Source organism: Balaenoptera musculus, chromosome 3, assembly GCF_009873245.2.
Source record: "Balaenoptera musculus isolate JJ_BM4_2016_0621 chromosome 3, mBalMus1.pri.v3, whole genome shotgun sequence".
Lineage (NCBI taxonomy): Eukaryota > Metazoa > Chordata > Mammalia > Artiodactyla > Balaenopteridae > Balaenoptera > Balaenoptera musculus.
The window spans coordinates 28,175,754-28,198,919 of NC_045787.1; the positions used below are offsets into that span (position 1 = coordinate 28,175,754).

The 23,166-nt window shown below is 38.1% G+C and overlaps 1 protein-coding gene across 1 annotated transcript in view; it reads left to right on the plus strand.

Moving 5' to 3' along the window:
- Window positions 1-793: 793 nt before the first annotated feature.
- Window positions 794-23,166, plus strand: part of SPEF2 (sperm flagellar 2) — a 176,676-nt gene continuing 154,303 nt past the window's right edge. The window contains exons 1-4 of the mRNA XM_036847598.1: window positions 794-931; window positions 11,247-11,349; window positions 18,894-19,146; window positions 22,993-23,133. Of these exons, the coding sequence (XP_036703493.1) occupies window positions 874-931; window positions 11,247-11,349; window positions 18,894-19,146; window positions 22,993-23,133 (555 nt within the window). The 5' untranslated portion in view covers window positions 794-873. The remainder of the gene's footprint in view (window positions 932-11,246; window positions 11,350-18,893; window positions 19,147-22,992; window positions 23,134-23,166) is intronic.

Here is a 23,166-nt window from a genome sequence, read left to right on the forward strand (position 1 = left end):
AGCTATCAAGGGTGAGGGATGAGGTATTAGATCAGATATGGGTGGGGGATTTTCACTAAACTGACCCAGCAGGATTTTTGCTAAAACTTGACAAAGGGGCCAAGCACAGAGTTCAAGGTGGGACCTCAGAGGGAAGAGGGCTCAGAGGAGGCTGACTCGGGTTTGGGCAAGGTGAGAGTCTTTCTCAAACTACAATTTAAAAATATTACCTGGAAGGCAAAACTGACCAGAAAAGAAGCTCATTAAATATTCACCTCTCAAAACAATATAAAGAAGTGAATTACCCTAAATGTTAGTTCTGTCACCACCACCGACAAAACTTGAATGCTTGCTGCGGGTCAGGACCTATACCAGTTCTGGGATTAAAAGATGAATAAGACCCATTCTGTCCCTGTCTGGGTAGCCCATACAATGTAGCAATTAAAACTGGCCATTAGAGTAGGACCTTCCATAGGTTTCTTTAAGAGACAAACAGGAAGAAAAAAATTCCCTTTCAATCAAGCCTCTTTCCTTCTCTTTCTGCTTGTCCAAGAACCCCTTGCTCAGTCCACTAGCTTCCCTGCTTCGCCCCTCCGCACCCCACTCCTCCTAACTTAGCGCTCTTGAAGGTCCGCACCGCCGTCTCCGGGACTTCGAAGCCCACTGCGCTTGCGCATATCCAGGTCTTACCCGCCAGCAGGGGGCAAGTCACGATTTTCTGTCCTCCTCGGCTGGGCTCTGGCGCCCTTCTTCTCCCAGCCTTTCCCTTAGCTCTGGCCTGGAGACGCTTCCTTAGCAACGGGTCGCCCTTGGCAACAGGAGGACGCGGGCGGGAGGACTGGGTTTCCCGCGCGTTCCTGGCACCTGCCTGCGGTGGGAGGCGCGGGCCGAGCCATGTCGGAGATCCTGTGCCAGTGGCTCAACCAGGAGTTGAAGGTGTCCCAGACCGTGAGTGAGTGTCACAGCCTGGGGAGAGCGGGCCGGGGGCGAGCGGGGCGCGGAGCCTGGAGCGCGGCGCGCTGATGGAAGGTGGCGGGGCAGGCGCTAGCCGCCCGCGCCGGCTCACCTCAGCCGCTGCAGGGCTTCTCCCGCCTCCGCCCTGCCGCTCAGCGTTATCCATCAGCACGGTGGTCCCAATCCCGCAGGTTCTGACCTACCGTGGTGCTCAGCCATCAGAGGCTTCAGGGAGGGCCCCCTTGCTCCTTTGGAAAGAGGAATTTTCTGGACTCTATCGTCTGGCCCTGACATTGCTCCTTTCACGCTCAAGTGTGGTGTGCTACTAAGCCAACGAAATATGAGGCCTGAAAGCCAGCTACCGCGCTACTAAATGTGTGCCCCTGGACAAGTTACAATACCCTCTCCTTCTTCCAGTGTGTTTCCTCCAGTATAAAATAGATCCAGTCATACTTGCCATACCTAACTGCCTCGCAGGAGAGGAGGGTGTGTGAAATGAGTTAATGCAGAATATGTTAACTTTTACAAATTTCAGCAGTCTTAGCTCAAATGTACACATTAGCTGCTTCTGACCACTTTTCACTCTTCCCAAAGCTGACCTTCTTCACTAACCTGATTTTACCCGAGCCATGAAGTTGCCGCCCCAAGTTTCTAAATCTCACAACCACAGAGGCAGTTTTACATGTTGGCACCTTCTGTGACAGCCAAAATTCCAGAATAGCACTAAACCCCATTCAACTTCTTTCTGTTGTCTCTTAAGCAGTTCATTTTCCAGCTGGTACGGTTTTTGCTCAAAGCAAGAGGTTTTCAGACCGAATCATTTCATCCTTGCATAATGCCAACTTGCTACCAGAGGGGCAATAGTGCCAACTCAACCTTAAGTCTTAAGTCATCCACAGAATTTGCTAGATCAGTAGTGTTTCTGCATCCACACAGTATTTGTTATCAGCGTTTAAGATCTTTAACTTTGGAGCTTCTCCAGTTGCCTTTCTTGAGGCATAAAACCCAGATTTTTTCTTTGCCAAACCACCACCGGCACAAGCCCTGGGAACTGCAGTAATTTTTTTCCCCAGGATTCTATGATCATCCCGTGTGTCTCTGACTGTTCCTCACCTAAAATACGATGCTGATCTCAGGATGGCGTTTAGCATTTTTCTTTTCATATTCCTTTCTCACCATAGGAGCCAAAATGTAATAACATGCCCTTAAGATATACTCTTCCGAAGAAAAGCAGTTACAAATTGCTGAGTTTAATTTGGTTTATTTACTTGATTAATAAAAACCACACCCTTTGCTCAAGTCCCTAAGACTCTGTTATATATTGAAACACTTTTGAGAAAAGTAAATAAAATTCATAAGAAATATATAAAAACAGTAGTATGCCATTCTAATTGTAATCATTTTGGGAATTTTGGCTTTGAGAGGAGGAGGAAGAATTACTTCATTCCATGAATATTAAAAGACTGGAGACTTTTTAAGTAAGAATTTAAATAACATAAACTATAAATGGAAAATTCCCAGTGTTTGCTTTCCCGAAGCATAACGCTGGAAGCTGTTAGCAGAGACAGCTGCAGTATTCTGCATCCCATTCACTAGCAATACATATTCATTTTTTGATCCCAATTGCTAAGAGGAGCCTAAAAAGAGAGAGACAATCCCCTAACTAACCAAATTCCATATTGTAAAAGGCTTTTCTGACTGTAGGGCACACATTCAACTGTGTTTGGAAACAAACAAGATAGGATTTGTGCACCTAAGAAGCACACTGCCAGTTGATTTCTGTCATTAGATAAGCCATCCTATGGTGTACAATGGAAGGCTTGGAATGGTTTAGAGGAACTCTCATGGAAGGACTGTAAGTGGGTACAACCTCTGGGGAAAGTAATTGGGCAATTGCTGGATAAGGGTCCTGTTAAGAGCAAGGATTTGGAGGCCAGACTGTTTAGGTTGAAATCACTTATTCACACTTATTAGCTAGTGACCTTGGGCAATTTATTTACCTAAATTTTACGATAATCAAAATAGGGGTAATAATAATATTGCACTGAGTTGTGTCAAGACTAAATGAGATAATAAATGTAAAACATTTAGAATAGTCCCTGAGACATAGTAAATGCCAAATCTTACTTTACAGAAACTATCATACAAAAATAAAATCACCAATATGTAAGGACATTTGAACAAGGATGTTTATTGCTACATGGATTGTAGGGGCAAAAAAAAAAAAAAAAATGGAAACAGTTTGAATACCCTTCAGTAGCAGAATACTTGGGTAGATAATGCAATGGACTGTTATGCAGTTGTTAGAACAAATGAGTTAGTTGCTATAACTTCTGACCTAAAGAATGCTCAAGTCAAACACAAAAGTTATAGCTTGTTGTAACCAGTATAATTTCATTGTTGCATGAGGATGTGTGAGAGAAAAGTGCAAAGAGGCATATACTGGGCCGTTGACATACACGGGACTCTTCATTTTGTGGTTTGTGTAAGCATAGAGAGAAGTGTGGAAGGATATAAACCAGTGTGTTGGTATTGGTTACCCTGGGAAAGAAGATTGCTGGCTTTTTTTTAATACATCTGTGTTATTTGGCTTTTTACTTGTATTGCCTTTATAATTTGAAAGGAAAATACAATATGGCCTTACAAATATAAAATCAAAGAAGTAGATCAAACATCACATGACGAAATAGGAGAAAAAGAGGTTTAACATTTTGGTTGAAATATAGTAAGTATCTTAAAATATTGGAGGGTTACATAAGAGTTATTTTCTCTAATAAAGTTTATAAATGGAATAATAATAATAATAAAAGTTATCCCTTCTTGAGCACTTAGGTACTTACACCAGACGCTGTGCTAAGCCTTTTACATAGGTTTTCTTTTTTAATCTTTAAAAAAGCTCTAAGAGGCATTGTCCCAGTTGTACAGATGAGTAAAAGAGGCTGAGTGAGCTTGGTAATTTGTTCAGGGTCACCCGTCTAGTAGGTCCTAGAACTAGAATTTGAAGCTAGATCTTTGACTAGTGCTCTTAGGCACTGTATTATATATTAGAGTTTATGCTTAGGGAATATATTTTTTTAAAAATTTACCCTCCCAAGTGTATTCATTTGAGCTCCTTTTAATGAGGATTATTGTTCAATTTGAAGTCACAAGCAGTACAGAAATTCAACCACCCAGGCATGTTGTAACTTCACAGGGCATAACCTAATTCCTAGATGCTTAAATGGCAAAGGTGGATTTATTGGTGTTTTTAAAAAGTGGTTGAGTCCATATGTTGCTTGCTGGGACAAAGAAAACAGAATGAGAATGCCAAGTGAATGCACTGCTGTCATTGGTGAGGTAGCCAAAGCCGATTGATTTCTGGATTATTCTGAAAGGTAGAAGCCAATTTGGATAAAGCATCTCATGTTGAATTTTGCGTTGTCTGGACTACCCTGAATATCAGCAGTAAGAAAATGAATTTCAATGATCCTCAATTGAGAATGGTCTCCCTCCACTTAATGAGGTTTCTGGGAGTCACCAGAGGCTTGATTAGTGTCAACACCTGAAGATTCAGATCTATGTTACTAAAGCTAAGGATCTCCAGTGAGTTAAGTTTAACTAAACCGTTTGTCCTGGAAAATAATGCTTAGACGTATATGTTAATGAAATGTCTTAAAATACAAAAAGTTGTTCAACACAAAATCACATCTGAAATTCAAGCAATTATTTTTATAACAAAAATAAGCAATATAGAATAATGTTACTAAGAGATCTGCTGCAAAATTCTTTACAAACTCTCAGTTATTTTCAACAATAAGCATTGCCTCTGTTTTACAAAACGCCTGTGAATACACTGTAAGAGGTAACTGGCATCAGAATGTCATAACTAAACATTCTCCACAAATGAGTAGAAGCATTTGAATTCCATGTACTGAACAGATCAGATTCTTTGTAAAAATGGTTGTGTAAGACAGTCTATATTACTTTGGATTCTGGATGGAGCTATATTGAAAATTGTAAATACCTTATTATGCATACTTTTATTGTTTCAATAGTCTTAAACATTGTTATCAGTAGTAACAAGGAACCAATAAAGAGAAAACTGAGTTAAGAAAGTTTAGTATCCCTAAGTCTTGATTTTGTAGTAGCCAAATTATAAATAATGATCTCTAGTCCCAATTTTATACCCTGAGAAGTAATAATAATAATTGCTATATATTTGGGAGGGTATCTAATGAAATTGCAAATGGAAAATATCTACCACAGTGCCTATCATCTATACTAGAGCTAGATACTCAAATATTATTTCAACCACTTTTCTGCCTCTCACTTTAGAATTATGTCTATTATAGTGTCTGTCACATAATAGGCACTTAGTAAATAATTTTTTATTACATGAGAATGTATGAATGAGACAAAAGTAGGGTAAAGTATTGTTTTTGACTGAACCTTATGGATTTGTTCAACTCGAAAAGGTCACCCTGGGTGCTTTGATCCTCACCTTTGTGATTTCAGAAGCTCTGCTTTATTACTTAAAGCAACTTCTTAGGAATTGTCACATGCTAACAGAAATTACATTCTGCTGATTTTATCAGCTACAGTACCAATTCATCATGCGGAAAAGGACAGCAGAATAACATATACTGGCAATGGAATGTAATGCAAGTCTTGGTGGGCTGGTACACTCAGGAGGAGACCAAATATATAGATCAGATTGCTCCTTGACCATTAGAAATTAGACATTACCAAAAGAATCCTCAAATCAAGCTAATACTTGATGTGTTTTACTTTTCTGCTCTAGAGATATTTTATCTAGATATCAGTGAGTGGTTAGATTCGATTAGATTAAGTTAGATTAGATTAAAGTCAGATTCCCTCCTCCTTCTCTTCCCCCAGTGCTTGGGGGAATCATACTGTTCAATGATATTTTCCAGTGTTACTACTACTACAAAAGCTTCTAAAATTATGATATTTGTGTATTTTTCTTCCATTGCAGCATATCTCTATTCTGAATAAGTTTAACTAATACATTTCAAGATTATCATTTACATGATGCATAAAAAATTTAAATAGATAAATTATTGTGAGTTTTAAGAGATGGCCTATATTCCTTGTTAATTGGGTTTTTTTTTATAAGTGGGTTTCCATAGGTGGCTAATTTTGTCCTTTTGTATTAAATCTCAGTAGTTTTTGTTTTAGAGAGTGATATTTTCTACTGATGTCCCAAGTTTTAAGGACATCCTCAATTCGGACCCCCTTGTGCACTGACTAACTAACCCCTTGTGCGCTAACTATACTTAATCTGGGTTCCCTTGTACACTAACTAAAGGTCTTATGTCCACACTTTTTCAAAAGTACCAAATTTTATTTTAAGAAAAAAGTAGAGATATGAAAAAATCCTATTGAATATTTATTATATACCATATTTTATAATGTATTGTAATGACCTTTTATTAGCCTGTGACCTTACCATATCATAGAGACATAAAATTTTAGATCTGAAAAAAAATCTTAGACATCATTTAATTCTTCTTTGACACATGAGGAAATCAAATCAGATATGTGTAGAGATTTGTTTAGGGTTATACAACTAGGTAGTGGAAAGTTATTAGCAGATTCTGAGTACGCTGACTTTTAGTTCATTCCTTTTTCCCCCAGGTATTATTAAACCACACACTTTCTCATACTTTAGCCTTTCAGGGTCATTAGGAAACACATGATTTGTCATGTAATATAACAAATTATTTGATATTTCCTGGTTAGTTCAGCAGCATTTTCCTTGATTGAAATTTGGCCTCTGTTGACTAGAAATTGAGATAGCAAATCTAGTAACAGAAGACTGTTGTATAAATCAATGTCAAAATTTTAAGATATGAAGTTCCAAGAATGCCACCCAAAATTTTAACCATTAAAGAAGGTTATATAACATAGCAATTGAGATTTTTGTTTCAGATAGTAAATCTTGAGAATTATGATGAAGTCTTCAAAGGAGAAAATTATAAAAATTGATCATCCTATTCTGGTACTGGAAGAAAAGAAATTGTCAATGTCCTCCAGCCAAAGAGCACAGGATACACCTGTAGTTGAACAAAATTGAGTTTACTGACTTGTTGCAACACATACCATGAGGAACTGTGGGGCATCTCAAGAAGAGGATGTTAGAAAGCCCTCATAGCATTTGGGTTTGTGTTAGGGGTTTCTTGGGGAGGGCTCAAGGAAGCAGCGCTTTGCTCTGAATTGGATCCTGTAAAGGGAGCATAGACAACTCTATGATTGGATATCTTAATAAAACTTATCTAGGAAGTGGGGAGAGCAAAGCAAGGAAAAAGAAAAAGCAGCCGCCACTCATATCAGTCAGAATAGGGGGATAATATTTGATCATTTTTTGTGTTTTGGCCAATACTGTTTCAGGCTGAGTTCAGACATGATTACAGAGAGATTTTGTTTTTGTCTTAATCCATCAGGGTCACTGAGTAGCCTTGTCCGGTGTTGGTGTGATGTGAAATTGATTATGTTCAGCAGGAGAAGGCCGAGGTCTAGCTGTGAGTGCCGGGCCAACTCCTAGGAACACCAGGGCCTAATTGGGCCAGGCCACTACCCAGCCACCAGCAGCTGTTTTTCTCTCTCTCTCAAATGAAAGTAAATTTGCTTGGCTTTTAAAATGTGGTTGATAACCTAGGCTAGGTCTTTGATCTTCTAGTGAAGGAGGAGCAAAGGACACTTAGCATAGAATGTGTAGGTCTATAGCCCCTTGTCTACAATCCCCAAATCCCCAAATCTCTTTAGTCATTTGGTGGCAAAACTTGACCAGAAATGCTGTGAGGCTACGTTTTGTCTTTATTTCTCCCACTCAAATGGTTTGCTGTAAAAATCAACTGTGTTTGATTACATGTGCTTCCCCAGACTGGCAAGAGTGTTATAGCTTATCTGGCCCCAAGAGTAGGCCTGTATCTGAATTTAAGGATAGGGTCAAATATTTGTTCTCTGAGTACTGAGTTACCTTTAAATAAATATGTTTGTACTGTAGTCATTGAGGATCTATTACTGAGCTTAACAATTGTGTAATTGATATAACCTGTTGTCTTAGATTAGGAGGCAGTAATAATAACAATAAAATGATCACTGAGCACTTACTATATGCCAGGAATTATGCTATGCACTTTACATGTAATTATCTCATTTAATTCTCAAACCAACTCTCAGGAGGTAGAACCCATCACTTTCTCTCTTTTAAAGACAGGACACTGAGCCTGTGTAACTATCCAAAGTCCCGGGGCTTATAAATGGTCAAAGAGTCAAACTAGAGAATATTTCTCCAGAGCCTGTGCTCTCCTCATTACCATTTGGAATGTAGAAGGCTTATCTTCTTTTGTGCTTTCTCCAGCTGGCTCAGGTGGAGAAACACATAGACCATTTTGCCCTTTGTCCCAGCCTAAGGTAGACAAAGGCCCACATCAAAGATTTCAGGAAATGAAAACATTAGTGATGGGGATCAGATCTGAGGCTTGGAAGACGGGAGGCATGGCTGAGTGGCTGCTGAACAACGTTTCCCAGATGTAGATCATTTTAGAGCTCAGAGTGAAGAACGTCACTGGGCTCCCATGGTTTATGTATTTCTCATATTCTGCATTGCTCCTTATCCTAGAGTCAACCCACCTCTTCTTTCCTGTAGGTAATTCCAGTTGTGAGTGCAAATTAACTTATAGAGGTGGCCGTCATGAAGTTAGTCATGGTATTCCAGAACATTTACTGGGAAGGAAAATTTGATAAACCAAAGGGAAAAAAATAATCTTTCCTTTGAGTTTCCTTTTTTCCTTACTGTTTCCCTCCCCTCGCCTCTCTCCATTTCTCTTTCTCTCTCTGGCTTCTTATCTTCCTTGCCATACTTTTTAATCTACATATTCCTGGCTTATCTGCTTTTTCTTCATCTGATTTCTTGCATGTATTCTTCTTTTTTCTCCTCTTTCATTTTTTCTATGTGTTTTCTCTCTGTTGCTTTTGCTGTTTGCTATAGCTCTTCACTCATTATTCTCTTCTGTGTTCCTCTGGCGCAAAAAAAAAACAAAACTGAAAGTGTCTAATACACACAGAGCTGCAGACACGTGCTTTCATATTTATAGTAAACTACTTGACAGTGAAATAATGTGTTTACTGTTCTTCTTTGACCTTTATATCCAAAATGCCCCTATATTAGCCATATCAGAATTGCCTTATTAATAAGTCCTGCCACTTCAAAGGAAGTGAATTATGATTTTATTTTTCTAGTGACTTTTTGTAGCAAAGAGTTTGCTACAGACCATTTGCCTGATAAATTGAGAGTGATGGACTAGGATATAGTTATTCCCCAGTTATTCACAGGCTAGATTTCAGGCCTTCAGTCAACAGGAACAATAGGCAAAGTGCAAAATCCAGTGAGAGTGGGGGAACGAGGCCACCCAAAGGTGACATAGCAGTAGCCCCTGAATACAAAACAATAGTCCTTAGATTTTTAGTAGGAATCCATAGTCTGGCAATGACTGTATGTCCAATGGCACTTCAGAAAGCTAAGAATAGGGACGGGCTATAGAAGAGAGAAAGGAAAGAAGCAGAAAGGAGAAAGCAACAGACAGAAGAGGTGCAAGGCACAGCCAGAGCAGCCCAGATGGCACAGTGAGGACAGTGGTGGCAGCCGAAAACCAGGGAACAGCATTGGAGGCCAGCAGTGGTGAGTCTCTGAGGAAAGGAGAAATCTGCAGTGACTCAGCAGGAGGAGATGGCACACCTCTGCCTTTTGGGGGCAGAAGGAGCTATTTGGATTTCAGTTGCTTCCAAGACTACTGCTGTATGATGCCAGAAGGCAGTCAATAGATTCTAGTGCTAGATAGCTTAGGGGCTCACCCCAAGTAAACAGAATCAGTGAGAATAGTTGACATCTTTTTAAACTACTTTATAATTATATTGATTTAACCTAAGAATTGGGTTATTATTGAGTATAAAATACTTTGAGAACAGATATTAAGAAAGCTTTGGGCAAAATTGTGGGCTGGTGTCAAATATGCAAGAGTCTTATGATAATGTGAAGTCTTCTGAGTAAGGTCTCTGTACAGTGGCCTTTATGGAGCAACTCAACTCACCTCCCTGCAACCACGCACCAAGCATCAGTTCTACAAATCATAAAGAAATTATTTTTTCTTCATTTTCGTATAGCCACCTTATTAATAGTCAAATAGATAAAAGAGGGTAATTCAGTATGAATGAGTTTGCGATACTGTGATAATATATAATATTTTATAGATATTTAGTATTGCTATTGCCTAAAGGACTCTGATAGAAATACATTGAAGATTTTTAGACGATTTTGAAGTCATTTGAGAGATGATGGCTTTGTCCTATGATATTTATTTATACATATTTATTTTATGTATCGATTTTGTATATCATTCTTGAATACCATGTAACCCTATATCCTTCACTTCATAAGAAAAATACAAGGGACCCCAAACTAAGGACATTTTTAAAGAAAGCAAATTCTGTTTAACACTTAATTTCTTTTTCTGCACTCATCATTATGTGCATACTATGTAGCAGACATGGTACCAAGGAATTCTCATACATTACCTCTAATCTTTAAAATAGCTCTCCAAGATAGATATAGATATGATGAGGGGACAGAAACTCAGGAAGCTTAAGCAGCTTGGAAGAGGTTGCACAGCTAGTAAAAGGCAGAGCCAAGATTCCTGCATAGACATCTCTGGCTCCAAAGTCTGTCTTCCTCTGAGCTTCTCCATCATTGCACAGAACACCAACTAGACTGGAGTAAACCCTGGAGCCAACAAGGAAAAGCTTGATTATGTTCAGTAGGCTTTATTTAAGAAGGCACAGATGATTTCTGTAAAATTTCCATTGCAAAATGGTTAAAATTAAGTTTTGAGGTTTAAAGAAGTTAGATTGTACCTTACCCGGCCAGAATGTGAAATCATCATCCACAGGTTTTACTGATAACTAAGATATTAGACTATAATTTTATAAAATATATTGAGGGTTTGTTTTTAGATCTAAGGTTATATGTTTTATTGGTTGTGTTTTGTTTGGTTTGATCAAAAGTTGTCTTTTCCTTCAAAATGTCATATGTTATCAAGTACTGATCTACATTTATTCAGGGGTCTTTATACGATTCTACTGTTAAACTTCAATATTTTCATTTGGTTATTACAAGAAGTTTTTAGAAGTATTTTCATGGCATTTTGAGTTCAAGTTAAATTATGTAGTTTTACTCTATGTGTATATAGTGAAAATATATAAGCTCTATGTACAACATTATATTTACCTTTTTTAATCTCTGTTCTAAAATTCAGGTCCCAAGTCATTTGCAAAGGCATTTTCCAATGGCTATCTAATTGGAGAAGTTTTGCACAAGTTTGCACTTCAGGATGATTTTGCAGAATTTTCAGAAAGCAGGTTAGTGAGATTAATCCTTACTTTAAAAAAGGTCAATTCCTTTGGCATTTGGATGGTTTTAGCCCAAAGTTAACATTAAAGAATCATTTATCACAAGATTCCCCTAAACCAGACAAACATCCATTGGTATGGAAATTGCTGCTTCCTCACATATACATACTTCATTGTCCCAGCAGTACAAAGGAGAGAAAGTTATAAGGTTGCAGCAAGCCCTTATCTCTAGATGGGCCCCATTTTAATATCTTCTGTATTCCTGTAGTCCTGTGTTTTATCAAATTTGTGAAGCTTTCGCCCATCATTTCTCCAAAAGTTCTTTCTGCCCATTTCTCTCTCTCTTCTCCTTCTGGGACTCCCACTATGTGTATGTTGGTATACTTGACAGTATCCCCCAGGTCTCTGAGGCTTTGTTGATTTTTAAAAATAAACTCCTTATTTTGAACAGTTTTAGACTTATAGAAAAATTGCAAAGATAGTACAGAGAGTTCACATATTGTTCACATCCAGTTTCCCCTACTGCTACCATCTTATATTCGTATGGTACATTTTGTACCAAATATTTGTTATAATTTTTATCTAATGTCTTTTTTGTTCCAGTATCTCACCAGGATACCACATTATATTTTATAGCCATGTCTCCTTAGACTCTTCTTGGCTGAGATACTTTCTCAGACTTTCCTTGTTTTTGATAATATTTACAGTTTAGAAAAATTAAAAACTGGTCAGGTATTTTGTACATTGTTCCTCAGTTAGAATTTGTCTGATATTTTTTCTCATGATTAGAATGAGTTTATGTGTTTTGAGATTCTGTTCATTTTTCTTCATTCTTTTTCCTTTCTGTTTCTCCTATGAATAATTGCAGTTGATCTATCTATGAGTGTACCAGTTCTTTCTTCTGACAACTCAAATCTCCTGTTGAGCTATTCTAGCGAATTTTTACATTTCAGTTATTGTACTTTTCAACCTTAGAATTCCACTTGGTTCTTATTTTTATAATTTTGATTTCCTTATTGATATTCTATTTTTGTTGAGATGTTGTTCTCATACTTTCTTTTTTAATGGTTAAAAAATGGATTGTTTTAGTTCTTTTAACATTTATAATAGCTGACTTAAAGTCTCTGTCTAATAAATTCAACATCTGGGCTTCCTCAGAGAGTTTCTATTGACCTTTTTTCCCCCTATATATGGAGCATACTTTGCTTTTTCTCTGTGTGTCTCATAATTGTTGAAAATAGACATTTAAAATAATACGAGTTAACTCAGGTTATCCCACCTTCCCATGGTTTGTTGTTGTTGCTGCTGCTTCTTGTTTGTTTAATGACTCTCTTGGACTAATTTTGGAAAGTCTGTATTCCTTGTTGTGTACAGCAGCTGAAGACTCTGCTTGGTTAGCTTAGTGAATAGAGCAAGTGAACAGAACTCAGCAAATGAACAGAGATATTTTAAAATATCTTGAACTGATAAATCTTTCCTGACTGAGAGACTGTGAGTTTGTTGAGGTGTCTCCAGTGCTTTCACAGTTTACAACCCTGCCTTAGCCTTTACTTCCTGCTTGTACAGGACCTCAAGATCAGCCAGAGGTGAGAGATTTGGGCCTCCTTCTGTCTTTCCTGCTTATCCAAACATTCCTACACATGTATATGGCCCTCTAGATCTCCAGGAATATGTCAGAGCTTTTCAAAGCCCCCAATGGATATTTTATTCTTATATCTTCCTTTTAAGTTTTTGGGTAGGCTCTTATTTGCTCCAGTGGTATCACTGCTTTAGGTAGCTCTGATCTTAAACAATTGCCACTGATTGGTTTTTACTAATACCCTGGGAATAAGTCTTTTTTCAGTGATTGAGCTCTAAAAAATATCAAATAATGACAATGTCCTGAGGATAGGACTTTTTGAGAAGGTTTAAACCTGTTTGTCCTCTCTGATGGCTGCTAGGCTGCTGGTTTTTACAGCTTCTATTGTTGCAAGGCTACTGTAGAGCTGGGGAGAAGCTGAGATTAAGTTTTTTCTTAAATAAATGTTTCTTAGATTGTTACAAGCCTTTGGATAACTTCTGGAGTTATGAAAAAGTTGATTTTCATAATTTTTGTCAGTTTTATTATTGCCTTTATGGAGGAATGGATTTTTGGAGGTCCTTGCTCTACCATTCCTGACATCCTGCTCCATATCCATGTTTTAACCTGATATTTCCCACTCAAGTATTTCTTAGTTTTTGGTTGCTTGGAATGGTAGGCTTCCATTGAGCAGTACCTATGTTGCAAGACTTTAAGGCAAAAGAATCTGGTACCTCCATTCTAGAGGTGAGTCATTCTTTCACAATCCAGATTATGCTAGTTGTACAGGTAATAATAGTATAATACAAGAGGAACCATGGATTAGAAATACATTTTCATACCAAATAAGCCTCTGTTGCTAATTCCAGACAATTTCTTAAGCTTCTAGCGTACTGGGTAACATTCTAATCCATATCCTACACCCCATGTCTCACACCTCTTCCTCAAGGGCAAGCGATACACGGTCCTTCACAGCTTAGCCCCAACTGCCTCCTCTGCCTGAGCTCCTAGCCCTGTGCCCACTCTGCTTCTACCTTAATTTCGTCCCCTCCAATGGAAGCCAGGATCAGCCTCTAAGGTATATGATTTCCAGGGTAGGTAAGTCAGTGTCTATGCCCTTCTTTTCTCCTTTTGCTTTCTCACTAGTTCTCCTATGACCAGACTGATTTGTGATGGTCTGCATGTAACCAGGTTTCCAATCCTTTTTTGTTGTTGTTGCTTATTATCCCTTTATGAAAGTTAAAGTTATCTTGTACATTTACTTGTTATAACACTGGTCACTTTGTTGTCAGTTTCTTTTTTTGTGTCTCTTTCACGTTGCACATTGTACATTCAAGTGCCTTAAAGTTATGGGTATGAGTTATTTTTCTTTGCATCCCCAGGGCCATCGCAGGCCTGGCACGTGTTTAGCTTTCAGTAAATGTTTTTTGAATTAATGAATGGCTGCATATCCTGATAAATCCTGCATTTAGGCACCTTGTTTGAACTTCTCCGTAGGCAGATAGAGCTCTACACTCACATTTTTAAGTGTGGTTTCCCCATCAGCTTAAGAAACTTTAGATATTCCAGTTTCTGTGTCTCAAGGCCTGTCTTACAAAATGCTTCCCTGTGTGACCCTCATCCACCTTTCCAGCCGCATTTTCCACTGGTCTGGAGCCCTAACATAAACTGCTTTGGTCCACAAACATGCCATGTGTTTTTGTTATGCCTTGCAACTTTTCATATTAACATTTGTCCTTCACTTCCACCATGAGAAACTTTTATTTATCCTTAAGATCCAGCTAAAAATCCACCCCTTTTCTAAACTGTGTTTGGTCCCCTAGCAGATTTAATTTTCTTTTCCTCTTTGTTTTGTTTTATTTTTTTCTCTTTGTTTTAAGAACACTTTGGACATATCTTTTTGTTATCACATTAAGTTATAATTGTTTATTTATATGTCAGTTCTTATCAGAGTTACTGCCACGTGAAGGAGCCCAAATAATGTTTGATAATGAATATATGAATGTTTACTCCTTAACTAGATTGCAAAGTTGCTCAAAGTTGCATAGTATGTTTATTCTCTATGCTCCAGGCATTGTCCCTGGACCATAGCAGGCACACAATAATGTTTCTCTATTAAATAAATGAATGATTTCAGAAAGTATATCTAGTTCGGTACAGAAAACTTAAAGAACCATACTGATCAGATCATGCATGCAGTATTTCACGTGTACTAAGTTGGCTCTTGTTAGCCAGGCCATGGAAGGCCTTTGTGTGAAATGGAAATAGGGACCCCATATGGACGGAGGTAACCGTAAAGACACAGGTCTTAGTGAACAGAGAGACCTCTGTGCAAAGAAAAAGAAGCCCCTTTTTGGATAAAACAACCTCATGCCAGGTATGCCCCGCCCCTGCACAGGTGTGTGCCCTGAGCATTATCATGTGTAACAGTCCTGCCTTTCACTCACTGCAAAGGACTCACTTTCTGTTCCACTGAGTCATTACTTTTCTTAACATGGGGAGAGGGACCTACTTGTCCTGACAACCAAATACTATCCATCTTTAGTTCCTGGAACAACCCACATTTTTTCCAGGGCACATGGTATTTTAAAGAAGGCAAGAATTAGTAAATCTGTGGATCTGACCTTTGTAATAGTGTATTTAGTGGGGAAAAGGACCCTTCTTTGTAAAGCCTGTTTTTTTAGACAGCTAGCTAGTGCCAGAGCTCATGATTTGGGGATTTTTGTGTAATACTTTCTAGGGTCTTTAGTCTAAAATGTTAACAGTAAACTAAATCTATGTTGCTAATAATTTGAAGTTATTTGCTTTGGGAATTACTTAATCCTAAGAATAACTCATCTAACTCTGAAAGAATTCTGTTTTGGGATATTTTTAGTCCATCTCAGAGGGTGAAAAATGAGCAGATTAGTTAAAAGAATAAAAAGTAAAGGAACATGGATATCCCTTGGGAGGGCAGCTTCTAATTACCTTGTGAGATGTATTCCCTCACCAGGTGGCAAGGAGGAGAGGAGATTGGTAATCCCTTGGCAAATAAGGACTGCAAGTAGAGAGGGAGAAGACTTTTCCCAGAATACATTCCTTATCCCCTCAGGGGTCATCATTTACATCATATGCTATGTCTTCAGAGCAAAGATGTCCCAATGGATTCTCTGGGTTCAAAAACAACTGTTGATTATCATGTTATACTGATTGAGCATATACTGTAACAAGAGTGGACTCCACCAATTTACACACCAGTTATATTCCCAAAATTTTGGTTGGAAATTTAGAGTATATATTAAAAGCTTCCAGAGGGAAATACTATTACACCTGGACACTTCGGCCAGACCATAAAAGCCATTTTAAAGCCTACTGTGTCACTGAACCCTAGTGTTAGCAGGCTACACTGCATTCTGGGGGTTGTGTAATACAAGAAAGAGGAAGGGAAGTGTTCTTCACTTTTATTGGGTGCAGGGCTAAATTTTGATAAAATTTGGAAATGAATAGTGTTTGTTTTTGGATTCTCCCTCCCGAATTATGGTGCCTCTAACCTCTGAAGCCCAAGGTTATGACCCAGGCAAAATCTCTGAAAAGTGGCTCTCAGGCCATATCTTTCCAAGTAAGTGTAGTGGACAAGGCATACAGGACTCCTAGGACAGGAAGGACATGAGAGGCTGAACTGGGATGGAAGATCAAAAGGAGATGCCAGGTGCCCGTCCAAGGAATGTGAACACAGGTCTTTGATTTGACCATCCTCTGTCACAGTAAGACTCTTCAAAACATGGTCTGCTGTACCCTAATCATTTTAGTCCAGTGTTTGTTATCTCAAACTGTAAGGTCATTTGTGGGGGAACAAATTGCAAAACTGGACATGACATGAGAAGACCTAAAACAATGTTTTACCCTTTTTGTTGATAAGATTACCTTGTAGCGTTCCTTATCTCTTCTTATCCCCTCTAAGGTCTGTTTCTCTGTATCAATTTAAAATATTTCATTCAAAGTTTGGTTGATGTGGTATGCCATACTAAATATACTTAACCAAATAGAGGAAATAGGACGATAAGTTACACCACAGAACTGGAAAAGGAATTCAGTGTCTTGTGTCACTACATTTTTTGACATTGGCCTTTCCATGATACTGACTCCTTATTTATATTTAGAAATCATTCCTATATTTCCCCAGATCCACCTCCTTGGCAGCTAACAGGCACTTTTAGACTAGATTTTAGGAGGTCCACAAATACCCGCAAATGGTATACACATTTTGTGTATATGCATGAATGTGTGTTTTCTTTCCTGTGGAAAAGGTTTCATAGCTCTCATCAGATTTCCAAAGGATGGTATATGTGATTAAAAAAAAAAAAAAGGTTTAGAACCACTGCTTGAGAGCTGTCTCTTGAGAAATAATATAGTAGGAACAGTATATAAAGTTTAAGAAGTGCTAATTGGGCTTCCCTGGTGGCTCAGTGGTTAAGAATCCGCTTGCCAGTGCAGGGGACACGGGTTCAATCCCTGGTTGGTCCGGGAGGATCCCACATGCCGCGGAGCAACTAAGCCCGTGCGCCATAACTACTGAGCCTGTGCTCCAGAGTCGCTCCAGAGTCCACGAGCCACAACTACTGAGCCCACGTGCAGCTACTGAAGCTTGCATGCCTAGAGCCTGTGCTCCGCAGCAAGAGAAGCCCACGCACGGCAATGAAGAGTAGCCCCAACTCGCTGCAACTAGAGAAAGCCCGCACGCTGCAATGAAGACACAATGCAGCCAAAAATAAATAAATTAATTAAATAAATTTTAAAAAGAAGTGCTAAGTGATCTCTTTCAGCTTCTAAACATTCAGTTGAGGTCATTAAAGGTCATTGTATCTTCCCCAAATAATATTATAGTCCAAAATGAAGTTATTGAGTGAGTAACCCTATAATATTAGAAATTCCGCCAACTCCCTCTGTTCTAAAGTATCGTCTTTTTTCAGGGAGAGGATGTGACTTTGACTTATATTTAAGTATATTCAGTGTATTTTTTCCATCAAAGAATGTCACTGAGTTTTTGGAAGTTAAAGTAAGGAGAAAATAGACCAGTGGTTAAAATTGACATTTGCATGCAGTTTGATCACAGAGAGGCACAAAAGTTGAAAATCCATCTAACATCTTCTGCTTTCTTTCTGCCACTGGATTCATAGGCTTATTGACAGCCCTAGGTCATTTGAGACCTCTATTACAACAGTTACATCAATTTATCACTACTTGTTATTCATCTGTTTTCCCACTATTTCTCACTTTTTCCCTCCTAAAGGGCAGGGTGTCTTATCTTTGTAAGACTTCAATAAATTTATAAAAATTTATTAAATTAAATAAATTATTGGTATAGTTGAGAGAGTATATTAATAAACGAATTAATGAATTTCTTCTAAAATGTGAGCCTAATTTGATAATAGGTGATTCAATAATACATATATTTTAGAAAGTCTTTAGTGATTCTTGAAGAAGTAATATGAAGTGTACAGTGAAGATTACATAACTAACTTAGTTGTATAGCTAATGTTATTTAATTAAATATTTCTGATAATGCCTGAGGGAATTACTGTGAGAGTTGTCACTGCAACTGAAAATAAGGTTATTTTCAGGTTCTAGTAATGACATCACTTAAAGAAATGGACATTTAAATTGCAATTTTGTCTTCTGAGTAAAATATTTTTCAAAACGATAGTTAAGTTTTTCCATTTAGAAGAAGGCCTTTAGTTATGTTTTTGTACTGGCTTCTTGCAGAAATTCTAGCATCTATTTAAGTAGAAGAGTATATGAAATTAATGGGTTTTAGTTTAGCCATTCAAGAGAAATAAATGCATGGAGTTAGGACAATACACCAAATCTCAATGTATCTACCTGATTAAGTGGTTTTAGAGAGGATTGATATATTTAAAAGAACATGGGATAATTCATAATATGGGATCATGGTAATACCTCTGATATTTGTTGTTTTAATTCAGTGTCTAATTATGTAAAATATTTTAATGCCTAGGATTTCAAGTGCCAAACTTAATAATTTTTCTCGCTTGGAGCCCACACTTCACCTTCTGGGTGTGCAGTTTGATCAGAATGTGGCCCACAGTATCATCACAGAAAAGCCTGGGGCGGCCACGAAACTCTTATATCAATTGTACATTGCTCTCCAGAGAAAAAAGAAAGGTGTGCTGACTGGAGTGGAAATGCAAACCATGCAACCCCTGACAAATACAAAAGTTCAAAACGTGAAAAGCGAGACTTTCCGAGATGTAAGTACATAAAGAAACATTATAAGCATATCACAATATAAAGCTTGGTAAAGGGACACAGCAGTGATGTTGCGTTCTCAAAGAAGCCCCATCGAACATATATGTCCCTGATGTATGCTACTGGCCATATTTGGGTTTTATTTTATATTAATATTTTCAATTCATTTATCCATTTTTGATGCCTGTCTCCATCTTATCCACCAATTGCCAATAACTTATCAGTCGTTTGCTCCTAATTCCCAGTGCTTTCTATGCCTGCTCCTCTCATTCCATTTCTACCCCATCCTATCTGCTCAGACCTCCTGCTGAGCTACTGCAGTAAACTACTAACGCGGCTTCCGATCTTCAGGCTTTCTACTGGAGGTTAATCAACCGCTAGGTGAATCTGCCCTCAATTCCACTTTTGTTGGTTTCTTCTGCTCAGAAACCTGCTAATTTACAAATAATCTTGTCACCAAGTTAGACTAGCATCCAAGTTCTTTCACTAAAGAGTCTCATTCTGTCTTTCTAACTTTATTTCTTCATAACCCTCAGCATAAAGTCTTTCTTCTACATTGATTGGCAGCCTGTCCTTGAATAAGACTTGTATATTTCTGCTCTTCCCTTTCTACCACCCAAGCTCACCCTTCTCCTCTCTCCGTTTCCCCAAACTTTCCTCCGTCTACTCTGTGCAACCTTCCCAGTATACATGGACTCTTTCTGCGGAGCTCATAGGGCACAGGTAATCGTTACTCTTTGGTGTTAACCTCCTCTTGCTGATAGTATTGACTAACTTTCATTATTTATCTGTCATATGGCCTCACAAGATTTTTAGTTCCTCAAGTTCAAGAAATATGCCTAGTACAATGCTTTCAACATTGCAAATACTCATGAAGTGTCTCTTGATTATTTGATACAACTCTTTAGTTGACAAATCTCTGTAGTTCCTGTGCTGTTTCCTTATGATAAGTGAAGGCCATTAACTTTTCCAGGTCTGTAGGATAATGGGGAGTACTGTACTGATGTAATGCATAAAAATAAATGAAAATAATTAAATTTTAAATTTTAGTTTATGAAGCAGCAATGACAATAAATGTGAGAGCTACTTCCACTTTTAGATTGTCTACTCTTGGTGGACATCCTTATGAGTCTGGTAGCAGAATGAACTCAGCACCCACAGACAGCTAGAAATTAGATTAGGCTGAAAGTCAATAACTTAGTATCTCATCCTGCTTCCTTCACGTGCAAGCTGGTTAACTTTGGGTCAGTCCCTGGAACAGTCTCAGTCTCACTTTATCCAACTGTAAAAACAAGGATGTTTATCTCTACCTGCCTGAGAGTTAGGTTTTTTGGTAACTTCAAGAAAAACAGTATATAAGAAAATTCTTTGTAAAGTATAAAACAGTCAGTGTAAACAAGTGCTGCAAGTGCTGTGGAGCTGGAGTCCAAACAAAAAACCATTGGGTTTAATGTTGGCCACGGTGACCTTCCAAAGTCAATTACTCATTTATTGAACAAAGATCTGTTGGGCTTCTACTTTATGTCAGGCACCAACACAGTGAGTAGTACAGGAAAACCCCCAATTCTCTTAGAGCTTACATTTTGGGGAGAGAAAAATGTTTCAGCAGAGTGGTATGGATTGCAGTGGAGATGAGGAAGAATGGAGCATAGACTATTCTTTCAGGACACGTGGAGATAAAGGAGAAGAGAGAATAACAGTAGCTGCAGGAGAGAAGCTCAACAGAAGTGTGAGATTATTTGTTCATTTTATGGACATGGAGACTGGGACAACTTGGCAGTTGAGAAAAAGAATCAGTGGCAGGTGATGAGTGGTGTGAGGACCCAAGTGGAAGGAGACCCTCTGGGGAAGAAAAGAGGAAGAATGAATCAATGGTTCAGATGAAGGAGGAGATATCTTATGAAAAAAGTAGAGATGCCTTTTTCTTTGATATAGTGGAAGAAGATGCAGGTGTCTATTACATATTAATATCAATAATGATGAAAATTTATTGAACATACATAGTGAGATGCCAGGCCCTGTTCCAGGTGCTTTATGTATCTTATCTCATTTGACCTTCACAACCATCTTATGAGATAGGTACTTTTATTATTCCCGTTTTACAGATGATGAAACAGAGAGAGATTAGGTAACTTGCTCAACTTCATGAAGCTAGTAGGTAGTAGAGCTAAACCTCAAACCTAGGCACTCTGATTCCACACATTTAACAGTAGGCTATATGATGGCTCAACGGATATTTCCTGGGCTGGGGGGAAATAGAATTAAGTTGAAGAAAAAAAAATATATATATATATATATATATATGTTGAAGTGGGGTGGTAGGATGTTGAAGGACCTTACATGTTCGTTGCCACTGTGAAGATGGAGGCCAGGACATTTTTAACAGTGAAAAGAGCAGGGGTGTGTGTAAGTGCTTAAAGACAGCTCACAGGGCCTTAACTGATCTTCTGAGTAAGTGTCAGTATCTACTGAGGCAGTTTTAGAAAAGAAGGACCAAGAATGGTTTGAGCAATGGTACCATTTTTAAAAGGTTTTTTAGTAAGTCATCAGCTTCTAAGTAGATTACTTTCGAATATAAAAGTTTTAGTTAGATACGTTAGCCATTGCTCTGTGTCCCACTTCACAATCATCACTGAGAGTTCATTTTCTTTTACTATTGTACCCTCATTGCCAGTGGCCTGGAAGTTTTCATTATTTCTTCACTTTTTACTAGGAAGTGGCTTAAGTAATGGACAGAATCTAGCTTCTTATATTATCTCTTTTATGTTGAAATTGGTTTTGTAAATTATTTTTATGAAAATGTATTTGTAAGGATACAAATACCATTCATTGAAAATTAAACTCAGGGCAAAAAGTTTAATTATAAAAAGTATATACGAGACTTTTGTAAGAAGACATTCAAATCATGCATTTTTATTGTCCTTACATCAGTTAAGGGTGTGAGTGATTGGTATGGGACTTGAATTTGCTTTAGCCATCAACAGTAGTAATTCACAGAAATTTTATTTTGAAGGCAAATTTTATGTGTGCTTATAATGACAATATACTCTTTTTTCTCTAATAATGGAATCTTCTTGAAATGCTTTCTTCATTTGGAGACATAGAAACCTGATACCACGTCAAACTGATTTCAATCTGATGCAGGTTACACTTAGGTTTCAAGAAAAATATAAGCACACGAACGAAGATCTTGTCCACATGCATATTGAGAAACTTGAAAAATTTCAAAAACTCCAGGAAGAACAAAGATCTTTTAAAATCTAAAAGGTTTTATAGAACAATTTTTCCAGAAACTCATTAGTGCATAGTATATTGTTTGCCACGTATGTCTATATTACGCATTACATAAGCACGAATCCAGCCCGGGCTGCCAGCTCCCGGTACATGACTCATGCTCTGCCTGCTCTCACCTTTCTCTCCCTCACTTTTCCCCTTTCTCTGTCTCCACCGTTGCTGATGGTCGCATCTCCCTGCGACTAAGAACTAGAACTGCCATTCTTTGGAACCGTGGGACAACTTGACCTCTTTTTAAGCTGTCTGGTAGAAATGAATGCTTCAGATGCTTTCGTGATATGGGGGAGGGTTGCTACCCAGAATGAAAATACACACATTTGATCGGCATAATTTGGGGATTCCAAAATTGTGTTTCAATATCATACTTTTCAAAATAAGTTATATTGACACTTGCTTCCTAACATTACACAGTTGTAACACCCAGTCCATTGGTTAATTGCTGAGTTCCGAAAATTTCAATGGAAAATTTGTATATCTGTGTACCTGTGAGTGTATAACATTGCATATTATTCTGATGTACTGAATAACTAAACTAATGTGTATGGGATATTTAGCAACGCTTGAGCAGAAGACGACAAAATGAAATAATGGCTAAAATCCAAGCAGCTATCATACAGATTCCTAAACCCGCATCAAACCGAATTCTGAAAGCACTTGACACTCAAAAAATGTTGAAAAAGAAAAAAGAGGCAGAGGTAAGTGATAACCTTTTAATAATGTGTTGTGTT